At 45.3% G+C, this 12,622-nt stretch overlaps 2 protein-coding genes across 3 annotated transcripts in view; one reads left to right on the top strand and one right to left on the bottom strand.

The window, feature by feature from the left end:
• Window positions 1-5,433, bottom strand: part of LOC106806576 (homeobox protein Hox-B4-like) — a 7,864-nt gene extending 2,431 nt beyond the window's left edge. Inside the window, exon 1 of the mRNA XM_014808568.1 lies at window positions 4,863-5,433. Coding sequence (XP_014664054.1) covers window positions 4,863-5,433 — 571 coding nt within the window. The remainder of the gene's footprint in view (window positions 1-4,862) is intronic.
• A 5,987-nt stretch (window positions 5,434-11,420) lies between these two features.
• The window catches only part of LOC106806586 (protein GUCD1-like), a 17,880-nt gene continuing 16,678 nt past the window's right edge, over window positions 11,421-12,622 (top strand). The window contains exon 1 of one of the 2 annotated variants that reach the window (XM_014808578.1): window positions 11,421-11,434. The gene's annotated coding sequence lies outside the window, so the exon portion shown is untranslated. Of the gene's footprint in view, window positions 11,435-11,880; window positions 11,909-12,622 lie in introns of those variants that run through there. The other variant, XM_014808576.1, reaches the window with a different exon arrangement.

The raw sequence follows: 12,622 nt of genomic DNA, 5'->3' as shown, positions 1-12,622 counted from the left end.
AACATGCGGGGGTATGCGGGTCCTCCCCCAGAATTCCCCATTTTCCTCCTGAAAGTAGGGGGGGATGATTGTACACGCCATCCCCCCCACGTCAATAAGTGGGGGGGGATGCATCCCCCCCATCCCCCCCGCTATCTACGCCCCTGTGTATGTGTATGTGTTTATGTGCGCGCTATAGCATGAATATATATTTTTTTATTTATTTAATTATTTATACACGAACGCGCGCACATAAACACACATACACGCACGTACGTACACATAAAATGTATCGGTGGGATGACGTAGATCGATGGAACTTTATGTGACCGCGCCATCGCAAAGAACTGATTGCCAAACTCATCGCTCACTTTTTACAGCCGCGTCTTCAAAAACACGGGTTTTAAAAACCTTGAAAAAACGCGGCTTTTCGAGGTTTCCGCGACAACGCGGTGGCGTTCTGAAAAACGCGGGCTCCCCCAGACAAGCGACTACATGACGAATGTTGGCCAGGAAATGTTTTATTAGCCATCCGAGTAACATGCTGTTTGATTTATTCGGTTACAGCAGGTGACAAAACGATCAGAGTTGTCGTGATCTATGTACCCGTGTACTGTTGACGTATTATAATATCATAAATTCAAAGATATAGTATAATAACGCTCATAAGGTCTATGTCTCCCTGGGTACTGCCGGACACTGCGGCTGCTGTTGTTGCTGCTACTAATGTTGCCGTTGTTGCTGACATTATTGTTTGTTGATTGTTGATATTATTGATTGTTGTTATTAACAACAGCAGCCGCAGTGTCCGGCAGTACCCAGGGAGACATAGACCCTATCAGCTTTAATAACCGTAACTGTGCACTAGCTAAAACATATGCACGGAATTAATAAAAGAGAATTTTATCTGGAACAGACTCTCGGTCGTTTACCCTTTATGCCTATTAATAGAATACCGATAAGATAACCATTTGATTGATGAATAATACTAGTTGGAAAATATCAACCCGACCTTTGATTTTGTTCTGAAATATCTTCGGATATATTGATAAACCAATATTTGATGGAAAGGAAACGCCAGCGGAAATATCAGTATATTCGCGCGCGTATGCATGCGTGCGTAGGCGTGTGTATAAAACACACTACTGAATGACTTCACAGTATATATATATATATATATATATATATTTAAAAAGTAAGCGGTCAGAATAAATAGATCTACAGAACGCAAATATAAAGAATACAACACTGCACAATAATAGGAAGAAAAAATTAGCAAATGCTACAACGTGCAAGAAATGCATGAGAATCAGAGACGTCAAGGAACACACACACAAATATATACCGTAGCTCAAACTGTTTGCCGCCCGCCCATGTTTCGATGGATATATAGCGGTACGGCCCACGACAAACACCTTGCCGTGCCGTAATCAGTGTCATAGCTGTACGGCCGCGCACCCCTCGCCCTGACGTGTTCATCAAAGGCCCGCTCGTGTTAGTTTACCGCCGCGTCATTTTTATGCCTCTTCGATCAAATTTCGGTCGGTGCTAGCTTGGAGAAGAAGGAATTTCTCGCTCGCTGTACGTGCGCGGTGGAGACGGCGCTGATGGCGCACGTGACCAGGCAATACGCCGTGATACGACGACACTATAAACACACGCGTATATCTGTTCGCATGCAGTCGCTCAAAGTACAGCAGGCGCCTTAAACTCACAACATTCGTTGAACGATTTCGATGGTTATGTATTTCGATAGGTTGGGATCGTGTGTTCGCGTAGAGGTTTCGTTGATAAGATTGTAATATTTTACGCTTAAATAATTTCAGTAATCATTAGGTGTACTGTTATAACAGTAAGTAATTTCAGTAATCATTAGGTGTACTGTTATAACAGTAAGTAATTTCAGTAATCATTAGGTGTACTGTTATAACAGTAAGTAATTTCAGTAATCATTAGGTGTACTGTTATAACAGTAAGTAATTTTAACGCGTATTTATTACTTGGCTGTACAGAAACGACGGGGTTCCCTCGCATATTACGTACGAAATATGTACAACAGCTTAGAAATTTTAATAGCACTTTTCACTCGGTGTATTCAACAAAGATCGATTTGGATGTACACTTTCTATCGAAAACTATGATAGCGCAAGTGCAACTCTACCATTGTCGATGAGCATTTTTCTTAAAATGAGGTTAGATAGTAGGTAGGCGGTCGTAATTAAGGCCGTAGTATAAAAGGTCGTATATTTCTTCACGGATAATAACAAGAGCGTATTAAGTATGCTTAATACGCGCTTCATAATAACTATAAGTTCTGGCGTGATTTCTATTTAAATTCCCCTATTTTGTCTGTAGGCTGTAACAGGTGCACGTGCTGTTTCGAGCGTTTCTCAATGTCGAACAATAGAAATATAATCAGTGATAATAAGTGATAAATAATAAGAGAATAATATAAAATTCAAATTCAAATAATCACCCGTATTATCTCGCTCCTGTTAGCATACAAATGATATACAATAAAACAAACATAATAAGAGAACCCCAAAAATAGAGCTTTAAATCCAGTGGGGGCATTAAACTCATGCAGTGCTAAACTCAGGGTCATTAAACTAACTGGGTGAAGTATGGGTAACAATCGCGGTTTGCCGCTCGCGTCATAGGTGAGACGGTTGCCGTGAAAATAATGCGGTTTGAAAACCATCGTCAACATTGTTAATCACAAAAAGTCGTATAATGAGAATTTAACCAGCATTTAATTTATATGTATTTAAACGGCTATTCTAACGTCTTATTGTTTAAAACTTTTTTTAACTCATTTTCGGTTATTATATTTTGTTTTTAGTATGGGAATTATTTTACTATATCTTTTATTTATTTATTTGTATTTTTATTGTATAGCGTTGCGAGTCAGCCAGCTAGCCGAAACAGATATCTGTTTATACAATTGTAACTTATACTCACGAAAGCCTATCAAAAACCAACAAACCGTATTACCCCGCCCCCCATTAAATTATTAATTTGTAATATATTAGTTATTTAATATTCGTCAGAATAATACTATATATATACATATATATATATATAATGTATATATATTATTATTAATAATATGTGTATTTAATAATATTTATACGGGTAATTCTACTGCAATCTAATACGAGGTAAGATTAGACTCTTGCTGTTGTCCTTTATTACTAATCTCTAAGTAAACCCACACCACATACTTGTACCTGCTGCATGGCCACGACTCAGTATAGATAACAGTACCAACTCGCGCTAGTCTCGTGTGCAGGAAAAGACCAGACTAGGTATAGACTTGTGTGTAGGAAGATTTTAGCGCCTGCGCATAGTAGACACGAGCCTTCATTATATGTATGGAGACGAGTAGTAGCTCACAGGTAGGTCACCACGCTGCACAAACGAAGCATTATAAATGACCTTTCAAGCCGACACAGCCGAGCTCCTTGTCACACGCGCACTAGTCGGAATTTATGTATTTCCGTACTGCTATCTCTTAGTCGCTCAGTAATGGGGTAGGAAAACTGCTATAGGCCTACTGTTCATTTAATTACACTGAATTTTGTATTTAATATAACCTCGGTGTTAAATAAATTCATCAAACATGAATTACGGTAAGTAGTGCAGAACCAGAGTTAGGTGGGCCGTTCTACTTGTTTACCACTGTGGTAAAGGGGGTTAACTTTCACGGCCGAGAATAGACCTAACCCGTAAGTTTGAGCTCAACTTGTACGTCATGCAGGGTGACTTACGTCATGCAGGGTGACTTATAAGCGGCAATATATTATTGTTTATGATGAGTATTCCCGCTGCACTTGCTACACAAAAAACTTGCTTAACTAAAGATAATTGTATTTGCGCGTACCCGTACGAGAAATTCAAGCCCGGATTTTTAAAACAAGGATTATTTGAGACTACATACCGAAGAAGGGTCTAAACCCGGGTCAATAGAGTACAATGGTGGAAAATATGGTGAACAGTGAGAATCACTGGGTTTTCAGTCTATTACACCTCCAAAAGCTAGTCTTAAATGACCTGAGTTTCAAACACTTGGACTGAAAATCGCATAGGGTTTCTGTCGTGAGGAAAAAACCCTGGATGCATGCTCCTGTACATGCACCGTACAGTCACCGTTAGATTAGCATTTAATAATAATTGATAAGAAATAAAAATATAAAACGGGTACATTCTGTAGTCAAGCAAGCTGCAAAGTTTCCATGTTCTCCTTTGACCTTGGTGATATTAAACACAAATACACTTCAGATATTAGGGTTATGTTAAAAAGTTATATATCTTTACCATACCATTATATTATGCACTTTTTATACCTAAGACACGCGTTCCTATATTGCTTATTTATTTTAATATTTGTCTTAAACTTATAGACAGTTACATGCGATCAAAGTAATCATATTAATGCACTTTTAGCTACGAAGACATGCACAGACAGATTTCGACACACTGGCGCGCACTGCATACACACGCTTCCCATGCAGGCTATCTACATAAACACATACATATAGTATACGCACACTCACATGAAGGCACACACACGCGCGCACCACACACACGCACGCACGCACACACACACGAACACACACATACACACACACACACACACACACACACACACACACACACACACACACACACACACACACACCGTTAGAAGGTGGATGCGTTTAAGGGAGAAGGTGTAAGAAAAAGCAAACGTATGTTCATTCACTGGTGCAGTTACAAATAGAAACTCTCAGTTCAACATTGATTGCGTGATCTCTTTTAATGGGGGTTCTTCCAAATAAAAACAATCCAAAATTTCCAACGCGTGCGGCGGCGGTGGATGTTGACGACGGACAAGTGCTCACCATTGTTTACGGCCGTGTGCAGCTTCGTCATCCACGAGTAGATGACCGGCTGCTGACCTCCGCCGCCTCCTCCGTTCTCCTGCTGCTGCTGCTGCTGCTGCGGATGCTGCTGCTGCTGCTGATGTTGATGATGCTTGGCGGTGATGGGGTCCTCCTCCTCCTCCTGCTCTCCGTGAATTCTCATCGAGCGAGGCGGCGGCGCGGCGACGGCAGACGCTATCGTCGGCGACGACGGATTCGCGCCGGTCATCGGCGAGCCGTGCGCGACGGCGCCGGCCATGACGGCGTCGGGCGCCGGCAGCGCCCCTGCCGACGGTTCCGCGTACTCTCCGAGCTGGTTGTACATGCTCGGGTGCATGGCGGCGCGGTTGCCGTAGTAGTTCTGGTAGTTGTAGTAGTAGCTGTCGACCGGGTACAGTCTCTCGCGCTGTGTGTACGCAAAGTCGCCGCTCTCGGCACCGTAGTAGCCCCCGTACGGCAGCTGTCCGTACTGACCGGCGGGAGCGTCGGGAGCGACGGAGCATTCGTCGGCTCGGCACTCCGATGTGCCGCTCAGCAAGTATGAGCTCATCGCACCATTATCGCTCGCTGATAAGATTTTGTCGGCTGCGTCGTCAGTCCTTATCGCTCTATCCCCAGCCGTTGCTGTTATACGGTAACACGTTATCAGGAGGCCGTCATGGCGGGCGGGTGGTCCGGCGGACGGGCGGACACCTGTAAGAAGCGACAAACACACTGTCCGTCTCCGCGTGCCAACTGTCGTCGTCTCGCGCGACAACTTTCGGGAGCGCGTCGTCACGTGGCCGTCGCTGCCGTCACCGTGCGGCGGCCGGTTAGCCGACGATGACGACGACATCATTAATTCTCTGTCGCGAACGACACGGCGACGGCAGCGCGATGTCATTTGTCACCGTAAATGTTTCGACGCTAAAGGTATTTATATTGAGTGCGTGTGTGTGCGTGCGCGCGATCCCATTTGCACACACGAGCTGCGTAGAGAGCTGTGTGTATATGTGTTAGGAACGGGCGGACGGGCGGGCGGGTTACTGGTTTTGCTGCGGGGAATGCGATATATGACGGAGCACGACAGCGACCGACTGCTGCGATGGGGACAGGCAGGCAGGCAGGCAGGCGACCACAACAGCAGCCGACAGCCAACTCCGGCTTCTTCTCCGGTGTGTTAAGAGGGATATTGAAGCTCCTCGGTAGGTTCAGGGCGAGTAAAGTAAGTGGAATATAGAAAACTAAGTTGGTGGATGATAGGGTGGAGTTGCTAAGTGTAGCCAGGCCGTCCATGAGGCTGCCGAGGCCATTGTAATACAGCCATGCGAAGCAGATATTAAATTAAAAGATGGTTCCTTCCTGCAGACGGTGACGGTCGGACCGCAATCTCTCATTATTCTCCTCACGAGCTAACAAGTCAACGAACGACAGCAGCTCGCTAGCCAACAACACGACAGCGCCATTACGGGCGAATAGATCGAACGTACCGTTGCTTTTGCAACGGTGACCCGCGTCGCCCGCGGAAGTTTTTTCTTTGTCACGGTAGTGATGCGCAGCGCGCAATGCCATCACAATGCAGCAGACGTATAGATAACTACCGTTGCTATAATAGAATTTGTTGCCAACTGTTCGGTGGGACCGCAGCATTATCAGACAACGAGTGGGCCAACTGAGGAAAATGTCAAAAAATCTGTTTGAAGTCCCTCGATATTTTTGCTAATCAGACCAATAGTATGAGTGTACGTGACAAAAATGGTGTTTTTCTTTGTAAATGGCTTCTTAATTACTGATAAATAATATGAATGAATCATATGATGATAAAGTGTCTGATTGAGTATAAGTATACTATACACCAAAAAACACAACGACCAGCCGTTAAGATCACACAGGTGGATTGCGTTTAAGAGAGAAGTGTTTATAAATATGAAAAGAAAGCAAACCGAGATATGTTTGATTATCACAGATGGCTAGCGCAAATGATATTTTACAAATTAGACTAGCATCAGTCTGCGAAACACGTTGAATCCTGGCGGTTGAGTCATCCTTTTTAATGGGGGTTTTCTTCACTCAGCATATAGATAGAACAATGACTCGCCACAAAATAAATTTTCCAAAACCGGCGTGCGGTCGAGTCGTTGGAATGTTGAGCGATGTACGGACATGTGCTACCACCGCAGTATTGTTATTACGGACCAGTGCTGGCAAAGATATGAGCTAATAGTCTCATCACTCAACAGAGATAGAATGAACGGACATAGCTCTGATCGCATTTTGGCTCGCAGCTCCATCACTGTTGCCCACGGGATTCATGCGCCTGCAGAGCACTAGACGTGTCGCTGCGGAATATCACCATGTCTAGCGACCTGCCAGAATTGTGCTCAGACAGAATGTTGATATTGTTATTCACAGAACAAACATATCGCATCGGTGGTCGTGTGAGTTCCTCCTCACTCGCTCTCACCCTGTTGAGAATGGAAAGAGCAATAGCGCATGATACCACGTGATCTATCACCATGTACGAGCACGCAGGACGAGAGGCGGCGGACGGTCTACTCGAAGGGCAAAAGTCGCTAGATTCGCGTTCGGGCTCGACGCGGTAGACCGGTGTGCCAGATTGTCGGCCGCCGGGTGCATTAATGCGCGGGATGGCCCTGCTCGTGCCGGCAAGCTGGCGACCCGGCCATGAGCAGGCGCGTTCGTGGCGCCGCCCGGCAGCGCCACCCTGCGCTAAAGCGTGGAGGTGTTGTCGGTCCGTGGTTGATCTTGCCGAGTTGGTTGACAGTGTCGTCTGGGCATGCGTTTGTGTGTGGTGCATGCGTCCCATATGTGGAAGTGGGTGGTGGCGATGTGACGTGCTCTGTTCGTTGGTGTTTGGCCTGAGGAGAGTTAGTTTCGGAATGAGTTGTTAGTATAGATTGGAGTAGCTGTCGGAGTTGAGCTGTCGGGTGAGTTAGAGGATCCTCTAAGTGGTGGCGGCTGAGCTGTGTAACATGACGACAAATGTCGCAGTCGACTGCGCCTACGAGGTCAGCGTCACGTATGGCGCTCCCGGTACACCGCAGTCTGTCTCGGACTGTCCGACCGGACGGAGCGTCGGGAGCGACGGATCGGATTCTCTCGTAGAGCGAGGCGTCAGGCTCTAAGCGCCCGATTCGTGCACTGTATACTTAGAAAGCGCATGTATAGAGTGTACCCTCATCGACGCCACTCGCATAAGTTTATGCTTTGCCCGCATTTCCGCTGATGGAGAAGTATTTGTTCCGGTGTGTTCAGGACTTGCTCAGTCCGTCAGTCCTTTGACTCTGGCTCGCTATTCCCGCCGCCGAAGCCAGTGTGGCTGCTGTATCTAATGGTAACACACGGTATGAAAGCAAAGTGTTGTGTTTATCAATTGAGACATAAAATCAATGGAGACCGTCATGCGCAGCGGGCGAGTGGGACATGGTGACCGGCGACGGGCGGACGCAACGTGAGAAATACAACTGAAGGCGAACCCAAGCCAACAGCTGGTGACCGTACTCCGGCGTGGGACCACACTCGCTTCGCTCAGTATGCTCGACGATGACAAAGCTCTTTCGGGAGCGACGAACGTCACGTGGGCCGAATGTTTTAAGTCGACTAGCGTACCTTTGATCATCAGCGTGCGGTCGGCCGGACATTAATCCGCTTGTACGATGACAGGGTCGTGCTAGTGAAACGGACCATCATTAAATAAGATCCTAATGGTCTCGACGGAAGCGACACCGCGGCGCATCTGCACGTGCAGGTCGGCGGGCAAGTGACTTAATCGATTTTTTTAGCGTTGGTGCATTATCACTCGCGGATGACGGTATAACGGTAAATGTTATTCGGCGACGCTATTAAGGTGAATTTCGTGTATTAATTGAGCTCGCCGTTTGGTGTTCGTGTGTCGCCAGTAGCGCGACCGGTCGCCATTTGCACACCTACGAGATGCGTATTGGCGGCAGATCGTTGTACAAGCCTCTAACTCCCCGCTGCCGCCAGAGAGCTGTGTATATGTGTTAGGAATGGCGCGCGCACGGCGCGGCGCTGGGTATAAGCTCGGTCTGTCTGGCTGGCTGAGGGAACGCGCGTCACTAATAATTGATGGAGACTATAGAGCGAGGCGGACACCGACCTTGACGAGTCTGTATGAGGGCAGAGCCGAGAGACATTCTGAAGGCAAGCATGGAAACGGGCAGAAAAGACGAGAGGTGCGTGCTCGTTTATAATTGAGTCGCATGCTCGAGTTAGTAAGAGTAACGTCCCATAAAGTTTCCCCTCAATGAAAAGTGTAGTCACTGAGGCGTAATCAATACTAATCGCAGTATAACCACTCATGTTGCCGACATATCTACCGATTAGTAGATATCATGCATAAACTTGATGTCGGTTGCATAGTCGTATACCCACAGAGTGGTTGATATGACTGTCGAAATTTGAATTTTGCGACTTGTACACTTGATAGACCGTTACGAAGGATTCTAGTGTACGGCGAATATAAGATTTCCCCATTTTTTCTCACCAACGTCGTAGAATTCCGACCCCGTCAACGACTCGTCACGAAAAACAGTCGTTGTGGCCTCATGCACCACTATGTCGTATTGGCGGTGTCTGTGGCCCCCCGCATAAGCCGGAGTGAGGAAGAACCATGAAGACTGGCTGTTATTCACCGAATGGATCTAGACCCTCTACACAGCGCACCGCGAGTCTCTTCTGAGTTCACTGTGCGAATAATTGAATATTTCACAAGAGTAGGATCAAATAACTAGTGTATTTATCTACTCTTGAATATTTATGTACTGATGCTCGTGAAACAGAAGTTGCTGTTAATTAAATGCTTTACAATTAATATTTTTTAGGATTACTAGCATTAAATTTTGTCCGCGACTGCCTCGCTGTCTCGTCTTGGGTTATTCTAAGAGTGATCTTCGCAACAGTAGCGGATTATATATATATATATATTATACACCCATTAGCCATATTCTCGGGACGTGTCCATGACTTTAGGAGCGGCGCTCATCCTCTCCCTCCTTCCAGCCCACGCCCACCCCGCGCGAACGGCTCCGCGCGCCAGCAGGGAACATGCGAAACGTCGTTAACATGGAGGTGCACGTAGTTAACGCCTATGTTGTTGGGTGTGTAACATTTTAATTGGCGATTACAGTCAGGTATAGCTTTAGTGGCCGTACAGCGGTAATGGGAGGTGTTGTGGGGGCAACGTGAAAGCTGTTTGCCTGCCGTAGGCGCTAAAGGGAAGAAGAGGTTGGTAAACGTAAAACGATGGTGAGGTAGAGTGAAGAGTTGAACATAGGTTGTGATATATTTAAAGTGTGATTGCTAGAGCCGTGCTTTCCACACTGAATGACCTGTGTCAGCGCGCTAAAGCCCGAACAGCTAGAAGACATATATTTTCTGACTGAAATTTGCGAGCGAATTCCCTCGGCGCTTTAGACACGCCTGCACTGTTGGAGTTAGCAGGATTTTATTGGATTCTCTACGCGAAAGTTCAGCCATTTTCCCAAGGGTCGGCGGGTGAATGATTGTCAGCTACAAGTCTGTTATTTTTAAAGCTACACAGGGACGCAGGATATGGTTTGTAGCCAATATAGTGATCACGTTTCATAAGCTTAAGAACAATTTCAACTGTAAGAGTAAAGCAGTATGAGTTTAAGATAATGGCATTTACAGCTTTAATAAGTTAATTTAGTAGCCATGCTCTCAAATGGCAGTACTCAAATGCGCGTTATTAGGATAGAGATGAGAGAGATGCCCGGTACGTGAGAAGTGAGAAATAAGAACTCAAGACTTCACGAAAGCATAAAGTAACGATTTTATCAGCAGTCATGGAGCTAGAGAATATCATTACAGGTGTTGAATGAGTAAATATTCTCGGTTTTTTGTAGGCTGAACTCCCGCGCCCCTATAGTGACCACCCCTATCACAATACGGTCCCCACATTGGCGTACCTCAGACTAAGCTCTTGTGCATCCTATGCAGTGGGCGTAGCGTAGGCCGTTTTTTCCGCGGGGGGGGCACGGGGTGGTCTTACAGTTGTTCGGTGGTGGGGGGGGACAAGTGATATAATTTTTTACTGAAATGTTGGTTGTTGGGAACCCTCTTTCTTTGTATATACTGTCTAGGTAAGTGTTTATCATTCAAATTTTTTCTTTATCAAGCATCACATCTCTTCAGTGGGGGGGGGGCACTCGGGTATCTTCGGGCGTCTGGGGCGCAGCGAACGAAAATTTGTGGGGGGCAGTGCTCCGCCCCCGCCCGGCCAGGCCCCCCGTAGCTACGCCCTGCATCTATGCAAGCAGGCATTGTAATGGTTGCCGACTAAACTTATCCGCGCAACACCAGCACCACTAACGCGCTAGTTAGTACTCGACCGCAATTGTCGACAACGAAGACTCCGCTGTGGTAAATAGTTACGTCGGTAATACATTTTATAATGACGCCCCCTCATTGCACCGTTTACGCATATACGCGCTCTTGAACATCCGTTTTACTCATGATTGTTTCCCGGTGACGGATTTTCCAAAAGATGGAGTTTCAAGACAAATTAGGTACGGATAGTTGTATCTGTCTTAAATGGTTAGAGTTAATCTCGAAATTACAGCACCACGGATTAGGTACGATCTATTCTGCAAGTGCGTACAAGACAGCCATGTTGGGCACCAGTACCATTAACATCAGAAAACATAGACCATTTCCCACTGATCTCTCATATAACTATTATAGGGAGAGTAGATATATTATATAGTATAGTAAGAGAGTAGAGATATGATATATATAGATTATATCTCTATCTCTATATAGAGATAGATACTATATTATCAGGAGCGTGTAATGACAAATATGTCGATTATACGCTCCTGATATTATCAAGAGCTAATAATACCTTAGTATTGATTAGCTTGATATTATAGAGATCCGTTGAACCATCCACAGTCAACATCCGCGGTCGCGAGCAGATGGCATGTTCATAAACTTAACAACGGTGGCAGCACTAGGCATAAGCGTCAGCGTCGCATGTTTACGTAATAATATGGTGAATGTATTGTCTTTATGGAATGAAAATACGATAATTTCAGTACTTAGAAGTTTCTATTAAATTATGAGGCGTGCGTCGGGGCTAAGTTAGATGATCATAGCTTGAGTTACGGCGAGCACGTTCCTGGGAATACCCGGAAGGTCGCAGTTAAGTACAATGACGGGGCGCAGCGTGAATGTTTACAAAGTGGATTTTGGCACGAAGAGGAAATATATAAACTGGTGTGGGCTGCCTGCAACGGTAGCCGTCGCCGATTTTTTTTTCTCTTAAATTCAACATATATCCCAGCGCCATCTTACGGCGAATAATAGCTACGTTGCTTTTGGACGATATTATATAACGATTTTATAACGATATGTACGATAACCCTAACCCTAACCCTACCCTAAACGCTAACCCGCTAAGCCCTAACCCTGAACCTAGACCCTAACGCCATGAAATTAATAAAAGTTTAATTTTAATGTGTAAAATATTGTTGTTATTAAAATGTTGTAAATAAATCATGTAAATGCTTTGCGCGTTAAGTTTGAAAAAAAAATGTGTAAACAGATAAAGATAGAAATACAGAAAACAGGAAAATATTACAAACGGAATGGATTCGATCCTGCGATCCATTCATGACTTGCGCAGGCGCTGTGCTAACGATTAGTACTGGCTAGCGAGCATTATTGAAATTAAAATTTTGGATGTGCTATGTATG

The sequence above is a fragment of the Priapulus caudatus genome, unplaced genomic scaffold (assembly GCF_000485595.1).
Source record: "Priapulus caudatus unplaced genomic scaffold, Priapulus_caudatus-5.0.1 Scaffold168, whole genome shotgun sequence".
Lineage (NCBI taxonomy): Eukaryota > Metazoa > Priapulida > Priapulimorpha > Priapulimorphida > Priapulidae > Priapulus > Priapulus caudatus.
Note: the sequence above shows the minus strand (reverse complement) of the source record. Positions and strands in the feature narration are given on the sequence as shown.